The sequence below is a fragment of the Pantherophis guttatus genome, chromosome 4, assembly GCF_059756535.1.
Source record: "Pantherophis guttatus breed Tessera chromosome 4, ASM5975653v1, whole genome shotgun sequence".
In the NCBI taxonomy this organism is placed as follows: domain Eukaryota; kingdom Metazoa; phylum Chordata; class Lepidosauria; order Squamata; family Colubridae; genus Pantherophis; species Pantherophis guttatus.
The window spans coordinates 37,601,033-37,620,801 of NC_142066.1; the positions used below are offsets into that span (position 1 = coordinate 37,601,033).

Genomic DNA, 19,769 nt, shown 5'->3' on the forward strand with positions numbered 1-19,769 from the left:
GTGTCCTATTAGAACACTCATGTATGAATAAGAAAAATCACTATCTTTCAAAAAGTGACTCCTCCTTTCTTCTTATCTACAATAGATATTTATTTTACATTATTTTATATAGAGCAACAATCAAACATATATACTTTCTTCCTGAAAGAAAAAAGGTTACAAACAGTTTGGCAAAGCTACCTTTTTACTTTAAATTAAATATAAATTTTACTAAAAAAAAAAGGAGAAAAAAATGTAATTTTGCTGATTTCAGTGAAAAAATACTCATCATGACTAATGTGACCAGTGTGATTACAGTTCTAGGGATCAGTTTAGAAATATGATAACCCTTTTCAGCAGCCCAAAAATGAAAAAATGAACCTGATCAATAGAACTTTCCTCCTGCAAAAGAAAGAAAGAAAGAAAGAAAGAAAGAAAGAAAGAAAGAAAGAAAGAAAGAAAGAAAGAAAGAAAGAAAGAACAAAGGAAAGAAGGAAAGAAGGAAGGAAGGAAAAAAAAGAAAGAAAGAGGCAGAAAGCCCATAATCAGGAAACAGCAGAGTTATTTTGACAGATATATGAATATTAAAAGAATTCTGGATATTATGCTTTCACTTTACATGAGTAAATGTGAAAGAAGATGGTAATGGAGAAGAGAATCTTAATGCAAGCATCCTGGTTTTTGTCTGTCAGTCTGTCTGCCTCTCTCTCCCTCCCCCCCTCTATCTATCATCTTTTTTTCCCTTTCCCTCCTTCCCTCCCTCCCTCCCTCCCATCTATCACCATCATTTATCAATCAATATCTCTTAGTTGTATGTACTGCAATTCTGTAATCTCTTCTGTATCTGTATTTCCCTTCTTGTTCTATTGATTTCAGTGAACATTGATTAGGATTTTAGTTTTTAATTTACTTGGCCTTGCAGAAGGACACATAAATGTACATTATAGGTTTCTATTTAAGCCCTTCTTCCACTACCATTTTTTTTTCTTTCAATATGGGAAAAATCTGACTTGGATATTGCTACGTCTAAATTTTTATTTTTGCATGATATTTCATCTTCTCCAAGCATGTTTGTATGTTTGTGTACACCCAAAAGCATATAAACTAAAATAATTAGGAATACTACTAGTTTTGTCATTTAAATAAAAACAAAAAGACATGTATTGCTTTATTTCAGTAAAAAAGAAAGACTTCATAAAATAACATCCATATAAAAATATTGTGTACATTTCTTGATATTTAAAAAAAAGGGGGGGAATCACTGGAATCAATTCAAACAACTTTACAATTTGCATTAAAATGAAATTATTCCATGCAATAATTCAGCTGCATGATTCTACTTGCCTTGATGAACTCCATGTATCTGAAACTAGCTTATTCTTCAAGAGGGCAATCAGAAGTATAAGTAGAAAAGCATAGGCAAACAAGGTATATGAAAATGGAAGTATAAGAGAAGCAGTATGTAGATATATTTTGAAATAATAGCCAAATTCTATGTAAGTTATCAATATATTTTCCTGTGTAAAATCCACCATAAATAGTGTATACAAATAAAGTCATTTCATCAACATATAATATGCAAACCCAGGGGAACAAAATCTCTAAAGGATCAGACTCCAGAGCTTAAAATTAACAAATAAGGAACTTTGTCAAGTCTTATTAGAGATACCATCTTGCTTTCTAACAGCAAATGGAAAATTTGGAATCGACAAGTTAGTCCTTGACTTAGGTTCACAATTGAACCCAAAATTTCTGCTTCCAAGTAAGGAAAATATTAAGTGAAACCTGCCCCATTTTATTTATTTATTTATTTATTTATTTATTTTTCATATTTGTATACCGCCCTACTCCCGAAGGACTCAGGGCGGTGAACAGCCATAATAAATACAAATACATATAGAAGTTAAAAACTATTAAGAAACAGATTAAGTAATTTAGGCTCAAAGATTAAAAACATCCAAATTTATCTAAAGAGGTTTAAAACCCAATTTAAAAGCCAGTTTAAAAGCCAATTAAAAAGGGAGAGTTAGGCCAGACCAGCTTGTTGGAATAGAAATGTTTTCAGGGCACGGCGGAATATGTGTAAATCTTGGATGTTTCGTAACTCCGGGGGAAGCCCGTTCCAGATGGTAGGTGCCCCCACAGAAAAGGCTCTCCCCCTGGGGGCCGTCAGTCAACATTGTTTGGCCGATGGCACCCTGAGGAGTCCCTCTCTATGGGAGCAAACTGGTCGGTGAGAGGCTATTGGTGGCAGGAGGCGGTCTCGTAAGTACCCTGGTCCTGAGCCATGGAGCACTCTAAAGATAGTAACCAAAACCTTGAAGCGCACCCGGAAGACCACTGGGAGCCAGTGCAGCTCGCGCAGGAAGGGGGTTACATGAGAGCGCCACATTGCTCCCATCACCACCCGCGCGGCCGCATTCTGGACCAGTTGGAGCCTTCGGGTGCTTCTCAAGGGGAGCCCCATGTAGAGAGCATTACAATAATCCAGGCGTGAGGTGACAAGGGCGTGAGTGACTGTGCGTAACAAGCCCCGATCCAGAAAGGGATGCAACTGGCGAATCAGGCGAACCTGATAAAAAGTCCTCCTGGCTACGGCCGTCATATGCTCTTCAAAAGACAGCCGTGAGTCCAGGAGGATGCCCAAATTGCGAACCCCATCTGTGGGGGCCAACGACTCACCCCCAATAGTCAGAGATGGCGCCAACTGACTATATCGGGACGACGGAAACCACAGCCACTCGGTCTTGGATGGGTTGAGTCTGAGTTTGTTCCTCCCCATCCAGATCCGTACGGCCTCCAGGCACCGGGACATCACCTCGAGGGCATCATTGGGGTGGTCTGGGGTGGAGATGTACAGCTGGGTGTCATCAGCGTACTGATGGTACTTCACCCCAAAACCACGGATGATCTCACCCAGCGGCTTCACATAAATGCTGAATAGAAGGGGCAAGAGGACCGATCCTTTATGACCTTTTTTGCTGTAAATCATGTGTTCATTAAGTGAATCTGGCTTCTCTGACTTTAATTGTCAGAAGCTCCCTAGGAAGATTGCAAATGATAATTCCAGGGCCTTGGGGCACTATAACTGTTGTTATAAATATATGCAGGCTGAAAAGCATCTGGTTTGATCACACGATTATGGAGATGCTGCAATGGTCACAAATGAGAGAACTGATCATAAGTCTTTTTTTTTTCAATGACATTGTAACTTTGAATGGTCATTAAATGAATGGTTGTAAGTCAAAGATTACCTATACTTACCTAAAGGCAGTAAGATTATTAGAAAATGATTAAGAAGAAGGCAAATCACTGATTAACTTAAGTAGATTCAATTAACTTAATTTTAGAGTGTGATTTATAATTTTAGGAAAGCTAAGGAGTTCCTTTATTAAAGGAATTATTTTATGAACAACATAAACTCCTATGGAGTAATGTAACTGTTGAAATGGAGTGCAGTTAAGTACAGCAATCTACAAACATATTGTTCCTGTCTCAATTTATATCCAGATACTACTAAATCTCTTATATCTGTAATATTCAACTGGGTGAAATATAGGGCAACAATTTTTGAACCAGTTAGCTCAAATGTATAAACTTGCAAAATATATTCAAAATCCAGGGCCCATGAGTCCTGTGGGACTGAAATTCAGCAAATCTGTAGCTTCAGTACTTCATGCCACCTTGGCCTGGAGATTGGGAACCCCAGACATAAATTGATCCAACCCTAGCCTTTCAGACCCCCCCCCCCATCAGCCCCTGTAGGGCAGACCGATGTGGTCAAGTGAAAAAGAAGTTATAAGTTGTTCCCACTGGTTTGTTTTCTCCCTTGGTCATTTAGTTTTTCTGTTTAGATAAAGAAATCTCTGAAATGATGACCTAGGGGTCACCAGTTTTTAACATATACTAGATTCTGCAACACTTTGAAGATTATTTGGGAAAGTTGCTTTAAAGTACAGTATACCATGAACATAATACAAAACTAACTCTGTAAAGCATTTTCAGTATTAAAATTGAAACTTTCAGTGCAAAAAAGAATATTATAGAGTTGCATAGATAATAGTAAAATGGCAGCTTGCAAATTAATTAAAAATGGAAAAAATCCAAAAGAGAACACAGTTATCCAGATAAACTGCAAAGAGGGTTTGATTTGTACATCCCAAATACAGGATATATACATTGATGATAAAACATCTTTGTGTATGTGTATGTTTATATGTATATGTATATGTATGTGCATGTGCATATACATTCATTCATTCATTCATTCATTCATTCATTCATTCATTCATTCATTCATTTTCTATAGCCACCTACGTTAACAAAGTGATTCTGGAGGGCTTACAATTCTAAACTTCTAAAATAGTTAAAAATAACTTAAAAGTCTTTAAAACAATAAAAACATACAGAAAATAAATAAGTATAAACAGTAGCCATGGTGAATCAACTAATAGTGGATCCAAGTAACAGGCCACTTCGCACATTCTGAGGCCCAGGCTCAGGTACAAAGACAAGTTTTTAAAGGTTTCTGAAAAGTAAACAGGGTTGAAACCATTCTAAAGGAAGAATATTATATAAGGCAGGGGCTGCAGCAAATAAAGACCTTTTCTAGTTCCTGCTAGTTGGCACTCTTTGGCTGATGGGAATTGCAGCATTCTCAATCTGCTGAATCTGATCAGACAGGTAAAAGACAATCCCTGAGCTAATTTAGTCCCAAATCATGTAGAAGCCCCCTCTGCATGTGATCTCCTATGGATCAAGAGATAAGACACAGGATCTGCTCAAATAGAGGCAAGTCCTCATAGTCAGGAAGAAAATGCAACATCAAGTTTAGCATGTTGGATATTTGCTGATAAAAATAATATCCATATTTTTACCAGCCATTGTTCAATAGGTATTATTACACGGGAAGAGCAGACAGCTTCTGAAACCACACAAAAGGTTGGAAAATCCAGCTTCCCATCTGCATGCCCCTTGAAAACATTTGAATGTAGTAAGGTAGAGTAGGTGAAGCCTGCCATAGTAAAAAAGAAGAATAACCTTTGTTCTATAATCAAAGGCCAATGGGCCTCTCTTGGAGTTACTGTATGCTTTAGCAGTATATTCCATCATCTTCACTAATTGAGGAGTTTCTAGAGTACAATAGAGAAAGAAAAAATGTCAGTGATTAAAGATGAAGACTATCATAACTGAGGTGTCAGATTGATGGAATGAAGAAGAGATGAAAAACAGAATATGAGTGCTGGTAAATGAATAACAGATTCATTAAAATAGATATTCACTATTTATTAGGTTGTATACAAATTTCTCATACAAAAGTCTTCAGACAAAAGTTAAAGTTTTGTTCTCCTACCAGTTATCATCATCATCATCATCATCATCATCATCATCATCATCATCATCATCATCAATATCATATTCACACAAATTCATTTGTTACTTTAGGATGTCACACAACCACAGACTTTGAGAATTCCTGTTGTATACAATAAACATCTGAATATGCTTCATAAGTAGATATAGGGATGTGTTTTTTAGGGAAAATCCATCTTCCAATACATATTTTCTGACTTAATATTTGTCACTAAATGTAAGCATATCAAACTTTACAAATTAAATTCATTTGTTTTGAATTCAACCAATATATTACACATATTCCAAACAACGTGTTTTAACTAGATTTCCAAAAGAACATACATTTACTTCTCAATTAAATTCCCATGGAATGGTTAATTTATCCAACATTGAACCAATTTACACAGAAGAAGGAATCAAGGGTTTGTAGCCCATTAATTTTTTTATTATTTCCTTCACTTCTCTATTTTTCAGGCTGTAGATAAGGGGGTTCAGCATAGGTGTTGAAATCTTATATTGAATAGAGAAGAATTCATCCACAATAATTGAGGAGGCTGAGCTGGGCCTCATGTTTCTAAAGCAGGCAGTGCCATAATACAAAACTACAACAATAAGGTGAGAACTACAGGTAGAGAAAGTTTTCCTTTTTGCTTCTGCTGAATTCAACTTGAGGATAGTTGAGATGATATGGATATAGGAGACTAGGATGATAATCAATGAAGAACTTGCAACAAAACTACCAGATATCAGAAATGCCATCCAATTGGAGGATGTTTCTGTGCAGGACAATGCAAGTAGAGATGGAAATTCACAGCTGAAATCCTTGATAAAATTTGGTCCACAGAAATCTAGCTTCAAAATAGGTAATATATTTACAAAAGCACATAAAAAACCAACTGCCCATGCACCACCCACCAGCCATTTACAAAATGATTTATTCATAATTTGTATATAATGGAGGGGCTTGCAAATGGCTGCGTATCTGTCATAAGCCATTGCAGCAAGGACACAATCTTCAGTGCCTCCTGTAAGAAAGACAATGAATATCTGAATAAAGCAATCAGAATATGAAATAATCTTTTTCGCCCAAAAAATCACCAACAGTTTGGGTACAGTAACAGAAGACAAACACATGTCAAGAAAAGCCAGATGAGCTAGAAAAAAATACATGGGGCTGGAGAGATAACTTGTTACTACTATAATCATCATATTTCCAAATAAAGTCAAAGCATACATCAGGAAAAATGCCAGGAAAAGGAAACTATTGACTGGATAATTGTACGAAAATCCCAAAAGGACAAAAAAAGTCACGCTGGTGTTCTGATTTTTCATTTCCACTTCAGATACTGTAGAAACTTAAAAACAAGAATAGAAAATAATATTTTGTTACATAATACGATGCATTGTACAATTACATAGGAGGGGGCCAAATACCAGGGGAAAAACTATGACAGAAACTTATAGTATATTAAGAAAAACACATTTTCTATTTTCAAACCCACACAAAATGGAGAAAAAAACACTCATGTATCACATGTATTTTTTTCTAAAGTTGTATTACTTTCAAAATGTGTATTAGTTGGGATTTGGAAGGTAAAAAATAGAGATACAAAATGATTGAGGAGGTTGATATACACAAACCAGGTAGTGCAGTAACACAAATTCATAACTATAAGGTGAAAACTGCACATAGGAAAATTTTTACTCTTTGTGTCTGTTGAGTTCAACTTCAGGATAGCTAATGTAGAACTTGCATCAAAACTACCAGTTATTAGGAATAAGATCCAATTAGGAAGGTTTCTGTATAGGATAAGGCAAATGGAGATGGGAATTCAAAGCTGAAAACATTAATAAAAGTTTGTCAAAACTGATTTCAGAATTTAAACAATAATATGCCACATGAAATTACAACATACACAGATATTTGGATATATATTTTACAGGGATGCAGTTTTAAAATGTATTTATTTTTACCACTAAAGACCACAGCAATACAATGTTATGGTCAGGAAATGTTCCTTGTAATGATAATATGTATATTAAACATAATAGAGGGTTAACATGAGAGAGAGAGGGAGAGGGAGGGAGGGAGGGAGGGAGGGAGGAAGAGAAAGAAAGAAAGAAAGAAAGAAAGAAAGAAAGAAAGAAAGAATAGAGAAACTGAAATATATCAGTGATTTTAATAAAACAACCAGAATTTATTTGTGCATTTTTGCACAATGGCGCTCTCCACCATTAATGCAAAATACAAGCCATAAGTAGGAATGAAAATATATTGTACCATTAACTCTATTTGCATAAAATTCTGTACTTCATTCCCAAGGAATTTATGATAGGATAAACACTAACAAAAACTTAGCTAATTTCAATGTGTAGCAAAATGAACTACAGAAGTCACAAAAAGGAAAAAAAATCCTATTTCAATGTTCCCTATAATATTTCCCCAACAAGTGTCTTTCAGAAAAGCTCCCACAATTTGATGAAAGATGAAGATAATTTTCAATGAAACCTATTTAGAAGGCATTGTATTGTGAAAAAAATTCTCTTCAAGTATTGATAGAAATTTTGTGGAATATTTAACAATGTCTTATCCTTTGCTATCTGAACAATTCGCTGAAAATTACACAGAATGAATTAGATGGGATTCTGCTTTGACCAATTTCAGAAGAGTAAAGCCAAACAGCAATCAATTTTATTTTAATATAACACTGTGTTGGATTTTCTTCATCATTTTTAGGAAAGAAACATGCTTCCTTTTCTTAGAAAACTTACCTATTCATGTCGTTCTTCTAGAAGCTCCTTGCAAGCAATCTATACTGAAGTCAAATCTATAATCTATAAAGATTTTGTAATTTTAAAGTGCTGTATCTTTTCTTGACTGCTGAAGATCTGTGATTTCTTATTTGATATGCAGATATGTCTTTGGTGTCAGTAATATCAACAGTTTCCTTTGGAACAAATGGTGCCATACAGATCATAGGATTAATGTATGTACAAGAATAACATTTGAATTTATTTCCTTTCCTTGTTATTTCCAGTTGTGTCACATGTAGCCAATCCAGGCTGATAAATTTCTAATAGTCTCCAGGGCCTTTCACTTTCCTGTGCACATTAAGAGAGCATACACTGTTGAGATAACAACTCCTGGGTTTGTGTGTGTGTGTGTGTGTGCGCGTGTGTGTGTGTCTGTGTGTGTTTTTTGGGGGGGGGCATTACGGGAAAACCTGGCTTTGCCAACTCTTGTTTTTATTTCTTCACAACACTTCCAATTTTGGCTCTCAAACAAATACAGCCAGGATTTCTCTCCCCTTCTTTTATTAGCAATCATAGGAGTTTTGATTGATTCATTGATTGGTTCATTTGTTCATTCCTTTTATATAGCTGTCCAATTCAACCAAGGGACTTTAAGTGGCTTACTATTCTAAAATTGTAAATTGATTGACAGACTTCCCCTTTCAGATAAATACAACTCAATGGAATATAGTCTGGATGACAATATATTCAAGGAGACTGTCAGTGAAAGAGATTCCATTGGATGCTCCAGAAATATTAAAATATGGTATTAAAATATAGCAGGATGTTTTGTTCTCATACAAATGGAAGAGTAAATTAGATACTTTTCAAAATGAATTCCAACCAGAAGATGTCAGCAAAAAGACTCTTATTGCACCTCTATTATTTAAGCAATGTGCTAGAAATTCTGATGGGTTATTTGTTGCAATTGAGCCCCAGGGTGGTCCAGGAATCTCTTTGCTATCCAAAAGAACTGTAAACATTTTTTTTTGTATAATTATTGCTATTTTTGGAAAAGTTAGTTTGGCTATAAGCAGGGGCTCATGGAAAAGATTCTCTCCAAATCCCTTCCTCAACCTCCCCCCTTAACCCCAATATGACTAAAATTTTAACATGACTTTTATATATGCCAACATGCTTGATTCTACCTACTGTTTTTAAATCAAACACAGGTTTACTTTATTGTTCCTCGTTTTTCTCCTTCTCTTTCTTTTTATTTTATTTTTAAAATCATTTTTAGAATTGTCAGGTGTTAATGTTTCTAGAAGTGTAAGGTTATGCATGTCAATTACGGTGATATGACAATTACAGTGATAAGATTACAAAAGCTACTAGTTTTTACTTCCTGGATATATATCCTTTTATTGTTGTTAAGCTAGCTAAGCAATTAGTTTATACTTGTACAGTCTCATATGAACTGTTGTAGCAATCTATTGTGTGAATTTTCTGACTCTGGGCTTGTTCTCCAATTCTCATACAGAATATCATTGGCCTCTCCCAATTCACTCTTATTTCTTCTTTCTCACAGCCTGACTAGATTTTTTTATCATCCACCTCTTGCTCTTTGGAAGTGATTTCCCCATACTTACAACCTAAATAGCTTGAGAAGGGCCATTTTCTCCCAAGAGTTTTAAATAAATTGGAAGAACCTTTCTTTTGAAGGACAGAATTCCATACCAATTTAAATTTTGGTAGTTCTTGTATTAGATAATTGATTTAAATGGATCACACATATATATGTATCTATATCTATATCATCTCCTATCATCTCTATCTAAATATCTACTATATCTATATCTACATCTATACATCTACATCTGTTTGTGTCTATATCTATCTGTCTCTCTCATCTCGATCTCTATATCTATATGTATCTGCATCTGTATTTGTATCTCTCTGTCATCTATATCTATATTGTACTGTTAGTTTCTTAATGCTGGTTTGCAGTGAATTCTGGCTAAATGTAAACTGTTTATTACATAAAAAATATTGTTACTAAAAGGTCAGAAAGTGGCATTCATACTTATAGGATACATTAAAGCAAACAAATAAACGGAAGGAAATGTTGATATGTAATGCAATAGTATCAAATTTTTACTTCAGTATCTGAATAGAGATGAGATGAAAGGAAAGTAGAAAGGGAGTTCAAATTATGCACAGTTCTGGGGAAAGCAAGTGGGAAGAAGCTCATTCTTGATGTGGCCCATGCTGATGAGGAAGAAAAAAGCAAGTCCTAGTTAAGCAAGATCATCTCTTGAGAACCAGCCTGAATGTTAGAAAGCCCAGTCTTCCAACCTTTTGAAAGAATTTTAGATCAGTAGGGTATTGGTAAGTGAAGTTTGGCACTTAACAAACTATAACTCCCCAGAAGGAAATTTTCTCCATCTGTAATGATATGTGGGAAAGATTTTATTTATTTATTTATTTATTTATTAGATTTTTATACCGCCCCCTCTCCCGAAGGACTCGGGGCGGTGAACAGCCATGCAGATCTTGAAGAGTTATGCCTGCCCAAAGAATTAAGGACCCATTGGGATCCCCATATCAAAACAACTTACCTTATGTGTGGCCAGAACATGAAATTAACACAGTACAGTACTTAAGCAAAATGGTTTGGTTGAGATATGCATATGTGGGACTGATTGGGGTAGATTGCAGGGGTGACACCAAAATATAATTTTATCATACTTAATTATATCTCAAATTACTGTATTTTATTCCAATTTCATTTTAAATTGCTTTTATCAAATTTTAGTAATAATTTATTTTTGGAACTCTGCACTTTAATATGGCCCAAGAGCTAATCAATCAATCAAAAAAGGTTATTAAAGTTGAAAAGAGATGGGGCAAAGAGTAGCTATGAAGAGGGCAGCCAGAGAATAACCTACAGCGGGATAGTGAGTGGCATAAGAGACTCTGAAGGGCTTTCTCTAGTTTCTTGGGGGTGGAGCAGAGGTGATATTCAGCAGGTTCTGACCAGTTCTGGAGAACCGGTAGTAGAAATTTTGATTAGTTCGAAGAACTGGTAAATACCACCTCTGATTGGCCCTGCCCCCATCTAGTCTCTGTCTTCCGAGTCCCAGCTGATTGGGAGGAAATGGGGATTTTGCAGGAATCTTCCCCTGGAATGGGGAGAGAATGGAGATTTTACAGTATCTTCCCTGCAATGCCCACCAAGCCACACCCACCAAGCCACGCCTATAGAACCAGTAGTAAAAATACTTTAATCCCATCAGTGGGGTGCAGAACATTATATTTTCAGACTTGAAAGATTTTGTCAATATAGCTTTGCAATTAAATTAGTTAATCTGGTTGTGTTTTTTTCCTGGTCTATCTAGTAAATCTAGCAGCAATTATTTTACTTATATTTGCAGAAAGGAGAGAAGATCCCATGATCCTCAGCTAACTGGGAGTTAATATGATGGCTTCAAATTCTGAATAAAACAGAGAGGAGTAAATACTCATTAGATCATGGGACCTTAGCCTGATCTTAATGGACCCTTAGTGCTCTATAAATATATTTCAGAGATTTATGAATGTGAAAAATAGCAACAATTTTTATATATGCTAGTTTCTTACAGGTTTTTAATTTTAATTTAATTTTAAAAACAATTTTGATAACTGTAGTTGATCATAACTGGGGTCCTTAGATTTAGATTAGGTTCTCAAAGGGGCTCAAGGCCCAAAAGGTTAAGAAACTCATGTTTTATGGGCAAAGCAATGTTTATTTATTTTAATGTGAGATTGATTAATTCCATGATATATCATGACACATGAAAACAAATATTTAGATAAATAAATATTTCATCAACATAAATATTCACTTTTCATCATTATGTGTGTGTGTGTGTGTATTTTCACATGAAGAATTAATGTACTATGTGTTGTTTGTGTATATATATGAGTATGTATATATGTGTCTGTGTGTGTATTCTTCATCCAAAAATATTTATACAAATGGTTTGTATATTTATACAAATGGTTTGAATGAAAAAGTTTCATTCCTTTAGCAATTCTCTTCATTGTTGTCATCATCACCATGATCAATATCATAAGTCTTAAGGATGGTCATACACATTCACTTATTATTTTAGGTTTTCATGAAATCATGAAAATTCTGAGAATCTCTGCTACACAAAGCAATTATCTGAGTGAGACTCATCAGTAAAACTTATTTGGACAATAGTCATAAAATATTGGGCTTCAAAAGACATTATTAAAATGATCACAAAAAAGTGATCAATTACTAATCCACTTATTCTGATTCCATCATATCTATTAATATATATGCAACCAACAACAAGCTTTGGAATACCTTTCTAAACAATACATTCATTGCTCAGCTCATTGTTTACATATTATTCAATCCACTTTACAGTAAGCCATACTACAGAGTACAAAAAATCAAAGGTTTGTAGTCCATTAGCTTTTGGATGGCTTCCATCACTTCCCTGTTTTTCAGGCTGTAAATAAGGGGATTCAACATGGGTGTGGAAATACTATACTGAATGGAAAAAAGTTCATTCACAATAATTGAAGAGGCTGAATTAGGTCTCATGTACTTAAAGCATCGAGTGCAATAATATAGTCACAGCAATAAGATGAGCAGCACAAGTAGAGAAAGTTTTCCTTTTGGCCTCTGCCGAATTCAACTTCAGGATAACAGAGATGATACAAATATAGGAAAACAAAATTACAGTGAACGAAGATATAGCAACAGTACTACCAGTTATGAGGAACAGTGTCAAATTGGAGAATGTGTCTATGCAAGATAAGGCAAGTAGAGAGGGAAATTAACAACTGAAATGCCTTATAAGATTTGATCTGCAGAAACCCAGCTTCAAAGCAGGTAATATATTTGTCATGGCAAAAAAGAAACTAACTGCCCAGGCACCACCCACCAAACATCTACAACATGCTTTGTTCATAATTTGTACATAATGAAGGGGTTTGCAAATGGCAGCGTATTGGTCATAGGCCATTGCTGCAAGAATGCATGTTTCATTACTTGCTGTTAAAAGAATAAAGAACATTTGGGTAAAGCAAGCAACATATGAAATAGTCTTCCTTTCAGTAAAAATTGCTAACAGTTTAGGCATAGTGACAGAAGAAAAACAGATATCAAGAAAAGCCAGATGAGACAAAAAGTACATGGGACTAGAGAGTTATCTTGTAACAATCATAATCACTATATTTCCCAGCAAAGTTAAGACATAAATAAAGAGGAATACAAAGAAGAAGAAGAGATTGGCAAATTGTTCAAGAATCCAGAAAGGACAAAGGAGGAGATTGTCGTACTTGATTTTCTGTTTCCATTTTCATATGTTGTAGAAAATGGGTCAATTTAGGGTAGAATATGGTGCACAATTAAGAGTGGGGATTGATTAGCAGACAAAAAAATGGAATTTTGAAAATAGTCACTCTCACTTATAACACAACAACCTATTCTCCATTGAAGGTGGAGACAGCAACCAGACGTGGGTTGTGCTCATTGGTCAGAATGAGGGACTGAGCCTGTCAATTCAACTAAATTCCGCCCCTGTTGCTAGGGGCTTCCAGCTTTTTGCTCAGTTGTCAGACTGGACAGTTGTGTGGTTTAGTGACTCTGACAGTTATTAGCTGTTATAGTGTTTTCTTATTTGGATTTTATGGATTTTGACCTTGGATCTGCTATTGACTACACCGCTAGTTGCTGGACTGTTGGTTTCAAACCTCAGAGGCTATCTGTCAGCCCTGAGTTCGAGTTCTACTCTCTGCCCCTCAGGATCATCACTGGCTGGTCAGTAATTACATCATTGGTGGAGCTCTCCACTCCCATGGGGGGGGGAGAGTCGTTGGCAGGGCCTGAAGAATCCACCGCCACTTTCTACATCGAGCGGCTGTGCAGCCTAGCATTCCCTGAACTTAATGTGCGGCCATCTTATCGCTGAGCCGATCTGTGGACAGAGGCACTTTTCATGCTCCCTGTCACTAACTGCTTGTCGGATTTTCATGGAGGAGTGAAGTTTTCTGGCTTCAGATGCTACACGCTGAGCCGATTGGTCTATAGAGGAGCTTTTCGCGCTCCTGACTCTTGCCGCTTGTCGGCTATCACAGAGGCTTCGGGTTTCTTTAAAAAGCCTGCCTCATTAACGAGCTGCCTGCTGAGCCATGCTATCGCAAGCGGAGCTTCACGCTTCCACCTTTTAGTTGCTTGTCAGCTTGCACAGAGGCTTCAATTGTTTTTTTTTAAAAAAAACAATTGTTACTTGGCTGCTTTGTTACGGGCATTAATCAGCAGCTGGAGTAAAGGCGTTTGAGCATGCGCCCTTGGTGGTAGTGGAGCTTCACGCTCCCATTCTCCTCAGTCCCAGTCGCCATTTTGTGATGGGGCGAAGTTGCGTCAGCTCCCACCGCCATTTTGTAAAGGCGAAGGCGGCGTGTGGAGCCTTCCTCAGAATCGCTGCTTGCCCTTGGGTGCCACAGCCTTGCCTTCCTAAGCCTTGAGCCATAGCTACACCCAACCTTGAACATTGTCAGGCCCTCTTTGAAGGAGTTCAGTTCCTCTGGGTTACAACTGCTTAGGGCCTCCTTTTACATCTGCGAGCACCATACAGCCCTTATTGGCTTACCCGGCAGTTACCACATTAACCCTTTGGGTTTCTGGCTTCATCAAGCTCAAAGTTATTGCAAAATCAAAACATGGCCGCAAGGCAACCATCCGTCAGCAGTCAAGGTCTTCCCAGCGGAATGATACCTTGTAGTCTCTGGAGAACAAAGTCTCCAAGCAGACTCTTCAGGTGGATTCACATTCTGGGAAGGCATCCTGTGGAGATAAGGGCAGAGACTTAATTTGGCGACAGACCAGTGATAAGGCTGGTGAGCCTCAGGCTACAGCCGCCATGCTTGCTTCAGGGGCACGGAGGTGTGATCCTCCTTTGACCCTAGATCAATTGTCACTGCAAGACTACCCCCTTTCAGATATATCATCTAACTTATGGGGATCTGGCTTTCCTGTGACTCTGTCAACACAGTGGAGTCTAGCGCTCCCACCGTTACAGTGGCACGTCCACTTCCTTCTTCTTCTGCTCTGGTTCAAGCCTCTACAGAGGCTGAACCGGCCCGGCACAATGTCCAAACCTATTTGCGACTTGAGGACATTCAGCAAATGATTTCGGTGGCAGTACAACAATCCCTGTCAGCCCATTTGTTGTCTACATCCAGACAGGAGGCCGCCCACTTGGTTCACTCCGATCCCTCGACCTCGCCTGACAGGGTCGATATGCAGGATGCCATTTTGCTGGCAGGCTCGGATTCTCCGGCCGTTTCCTGTGTCAGTAAGCCGTCTCTCCTGGACGAATTGGAGAGCCTGAATTGTCGGAGGATGAAGGTTTACCTCCTGATCAACCTGCATTCACAGGATTGTTTTCCCAGGCTTTCTTCAAGTCGCTGCTGTTCAAGGCAGTAAATACTGCTCAGCTTGGGACTGCTACTCCTCAACCTGAACCTTCCCCGGCACCAGGTTCCTTGAACCCTTTGCTTGCCAAACCCTCCAAACCAGTCACCGCCATTCCGACTCCTCCTCTCTTCATGGATGTCATCAAGCGGCAATGGGCGTTGCCTGACTCAGTCCCAGCTCCTTCATTGATGGTAGGAAGAATTTTACCTCCTCTTCTGAGCTGACTAACTTGCTCCAGGTGCCCTCTGTTGATGCTCCAGTGGCGGCCTTGCTGACCTCTACCTCGGTTCCTGGTGACCCAGAAGAGGGTCTTCGGCCAGAAGAGCGCAGGTCGGAGCAGGTTCTTCAGCGGGCTCATCTCGGAGCAGCCTGGGCCATCAAAGCGGCCTCCACAGCTTCATTCTTCAATCGCTTGACTCTCCTGTGGCTTCGCCAGCTACAGGATAAAATCTCCTCTGACGACTCAAGATTGAAGCAGGATTTGAACAAGATTATAGCTGCCATGCAGTTCTCTGCAGATGCTACTTTGAATGCGGCCTGGTTTGCAGCTAAATCCTTGGCTTCCTCCATTGCGGTCCGCCCTTTAGTGTGGCTTCACCACTGGCAGGCTGACGCTAGACATAAATGGTGTTTGGCATCAGTCCCCTTTTTGGGCACAAAATTGTTTGGGGAACCACTAGACACTTTCCTTGTGGAAACCAAAGATAAGAGGAAAATATTATCTACTGTTTTCCGCAGAGGGGAGCCTCGTTTTGCTCCTTATGTACCTCGGCCCCAGTTCAGACCACCTGATGGGGGTTTGGAATCTTCCCGTAACACCAATAATTTTGTTCCCAGACAGCGGAGGTTTCAGGAAAGACCACCCAGAGGGAGGCCTAATGGGTCTAGATGGCCCTTTCGAGGGGGAGGGGGTCATTCCATCCATCGCCATCACTAGTAGTACCGGGGAGCCTCCCATTGGCGGAAGATTGGGACTCTTTGCCAAAGTTTGGGAGTGTACTACTTCGGATTGCTGGGTCCGGGCCTCCATTCAATCGGGGCTGGCCATTGAATTCGTTTCCACCACCCCCTTTGTCCTTTAGTCACTGTCCGCTGTCTCAGTCTTAGTCTGTCTTAGTCCCAAAGTCATCGGGTGGGTGGAGACCTATCCTGGACCTTAAACGTTTGAACCAATTTGTAGTCTACCGAAAGTTCAAAATGCAATCCTTATGATCAATTCTGGATGGCGTACGGAAGGGCAATCTCCTCTGCTCAATAGATCTTACAGAGGCTTATCTCCATATCCCCATTCAAGTTTATCATAGACAGTTCCTTCGTTTTTGTTATGCTGGGGTTCACTACCAGTACAGGGCTTTACCTTTCGGCCTTTCCTCCCTCCCCATAGCTTCACCAAAATTTTGGCAGCTTTAGCCGCATACCTCAGGCTTCGGGCCATTCGTCTCCAGTGTTTCCTGGATGACATCCTCATTATGTCTAGTTCCCCTCAGCAGGCCATTTCGGATCTCCAACTCACCATTCAGACACTGGCCTCACACGGCTTTTCTATTAACATAGAGAAAGGCCATCTGAACCCCTCGACTAGAATTCTTCATTTAGGAACCATAATTGATTCAGTTGAGGGTAAGGTTTTTCTCTCCCTGGATCGACAAACCGGGTTGAGATTGATGATGGCCAAGGTCATAGAAGATAGAAGGGCTTCACCCTTACTCCTCTCGAAGTTTTTGGGCAAGATGGTCTCAGCCATCTCTATTGTTCCCTGGGCCAGGTTACACTTTAGAGACCTTCAATGGTTTCTCTTGCCTTTGCAGAAGGCAGGCAGGGGATCCTCTTCAGCCAGAATTGCAGTTCCGAGGGAAGTGCTCGCGTCTCTTCGCTGGTGGCGATCCCCTGCGATTTCCAAAGGCTGCCTGTTCCTGGAGCCTCAATGGGTGATAGTGACCACTGATGCCAGCAAGTATGGTTGGGGAGCTCATTGTGGGGCACAAGTTGCTCAGGGCAAATGGTCCACCGCGGATGCTGCTCACAGTATCAATTGGCTGGAACTTTGTGCGATTTCCCTGGCACTTCGGGCCTTTCATCAGCTGGTGGCTGCACCCATGTGCTACTGCTCACCGACAACACCTCAGCCAAGGCCCACATGAATCGTCAGGGTGGCACCAGGTCCAAGTCTCTGATGCAGGAAGCCAAACAACTGAGGCTTTGGGCAGAGCACCACCTGGCTTCGCTGAAGGCGGACCATATATCGGGAGATGCGAACGTGATGGCGGACTGGCTGAGCCGCCAAAGGATAAATCATTCGGAGTGGAGTCTCCATCCCCTCCTCTTCCAGATGTTGGCAGATCACTTCAGCATGCCACAAGTAGACCTGTTCGCCTTCCAGCAGAATACCAAGCTTCCTCACTTCTTCTCCCATTTCCAGTGTCAACAGGTGGAAGCTGTGGACGCCCTGCGCTCCCCTTGGCCTCAAGGCCTGCTGTACGCCTTTCTGCCGATTCCCCTCATTCCAAGGGTAGTTCGAAAACTTCTGCTAGAACAGGCGGAGATCATTCTTGTAGTACTCTATACTTTATTTCATGAAATAAAGCAGAGGGCTTTATTTCATTTGTTTGGACTTCATCTCTCAACTGGACTTCATCTCTCAACTTAATTTCAACTGTCTTCCCCCCAAAAAGAAGGAAAATTAGCATTTGTTTCAGATTATAGAAACCTTGGTGTCTTGAGATGCCTATGTTCCTGGAACAGGGTGATCCAATAAATAATACTATAGAAGAAGAAGAAGAAGAAGAAGAAGAAGAAGAAGAAGAAGAAGAAGGAGGAGGAGGAGGAGGAGGAGGAGGAGGAGGAGGAGGAGGAGGAGGAGGAGGAGGAGGAGAAGAAGAAGAAGAAGAAGAAGAAGAAGAAGAAGAAGAAGAAGAAGAAGAAGAAGAAGAAGAAGAAGAAGAAGAAGAAGAAGAAGAAGAAAGAAAGAAAGAAATATAGAAATAACATAGAGGGACATGGATTCTTCAGAGTGCCAAATTCTTGTTTGAAAAAGCAGCAATACACTCTATCAGGAAAGGAAGGAAGGAAGGAAGGTAGGAAGGAAGGAAATTTAGTTTAGCTTAAAATTTAAGGACTTACATTTTTTAAGGATCTTTATAACTCTACTCCCCAAGAATACAAAATATAGTATTACATTATTTAATTTAAAACATCTCTTACTAGTAAATTATTCATAATTAGCCCACAGTGTTTTATTATGAGTAATAATGAAGAATTGGGAGGTGGTATAACATTTTAAAAGTTTGCTTCTTTACTTAAGAAACTTACTAATTCACTCCTTGCTTCTAGACTCAGTGATGCTCTTTGTTGATTTCTTTAGCCTAAGAAATGCTATATCTGTTATTGGCTGCTAAAAAGTTATAAATGTTTGTTTGGCACATTCACATGACTTTGGCATTTACCGTAATGAATTGTTTCCCTTGGGATAAGCATACAGGCCTTTGTAGTAATTAGAGAATTAAGAATCAGCTTGGATTTTTGTATTATGCTTCCATAATATTATGGAATTATGCAATATGGAATATTGTATTATGCTTCCAAATATAACTGATGTGTAGTTTTCAGTCTCACAGATTTCCTAATAGCTCTCATGAGCTATTCCACATAAGAAAAGAGCATGAAGAGCTGTGGTGGCACAGTGGTTAGAATGCAGTATTGCAGGCTAATTTTGCTGACTGCCAGGATATTCAATCCTCACTGGCTCAAGATCAGCCTTCTATCCTTCTGAGCTCAGTAAAATGAAAACCCAGATTGTTGGGGGCAACATGATAACTCTGTAAGCTGATTAGAGAGGGATTTAAAGCCCTGTGAATAAGTATATAAGTCTAAATACTACTGCTATTGCATGGTTAAAATGAAAATTCATTTCCTGATTGAGGCTCCATTAGAAGGTCTAGCTTTGCAATCTTCCATCTTGGGAGTGGGGGGGGGACCCTGAATCTTATAGCTGCATAGTTACACTACAGAAAGTTGTTTATTTTTCTTTTTAAAATGTTTTTTGAGGATTCTAGGTGAGATGAAAATAAGTAGTGATAACAGTAATGATGAAGTGCTAATTGGAGTGAAAAAGGCAGGATCATGTTACAAGAGCCCAGAAATCCTGGGGAAGAATGTGAGACCTCCAACTACCTATCCCATGAGTCAGTTTTGCTACATGCAAACT

The 19,769-nt window shown here is 38.9% G+C and overlaps 1 protein-coding gene and 1 pseudogene across 1 annotated transcript; both read right to left on the reverse strand.

Annotated features, from left to right (window-relative positions):
- Window positions 1–5,244: 5,244 nt before the first annotated feature.
- Window positions 5,245–6,666, reverse strand: LOC117668899 (olfactory receptor 5BS1-like). Its single transcript, XM_034422953.2, has one exon. The coding sequence runs from the start codon at window positions 6,664–6,666 to the stop codon at window positions 5,734–5,736; it is 933 nt and encodes a 310-aa protein (XP_034278844.2). The 3' UTR covers window positions 5,245–5,733.
- A 5,848-nt stretch (window positions 6,667–12,514) lies between these two features.
- Window positions 12,515–14,827, reverse strand: LOC148114022 (olfactory receptor 5G9-like; annotated as a pseudogene).
- Window positions 14,828–19,769: the final 4,942 nt, after the last annotated feature.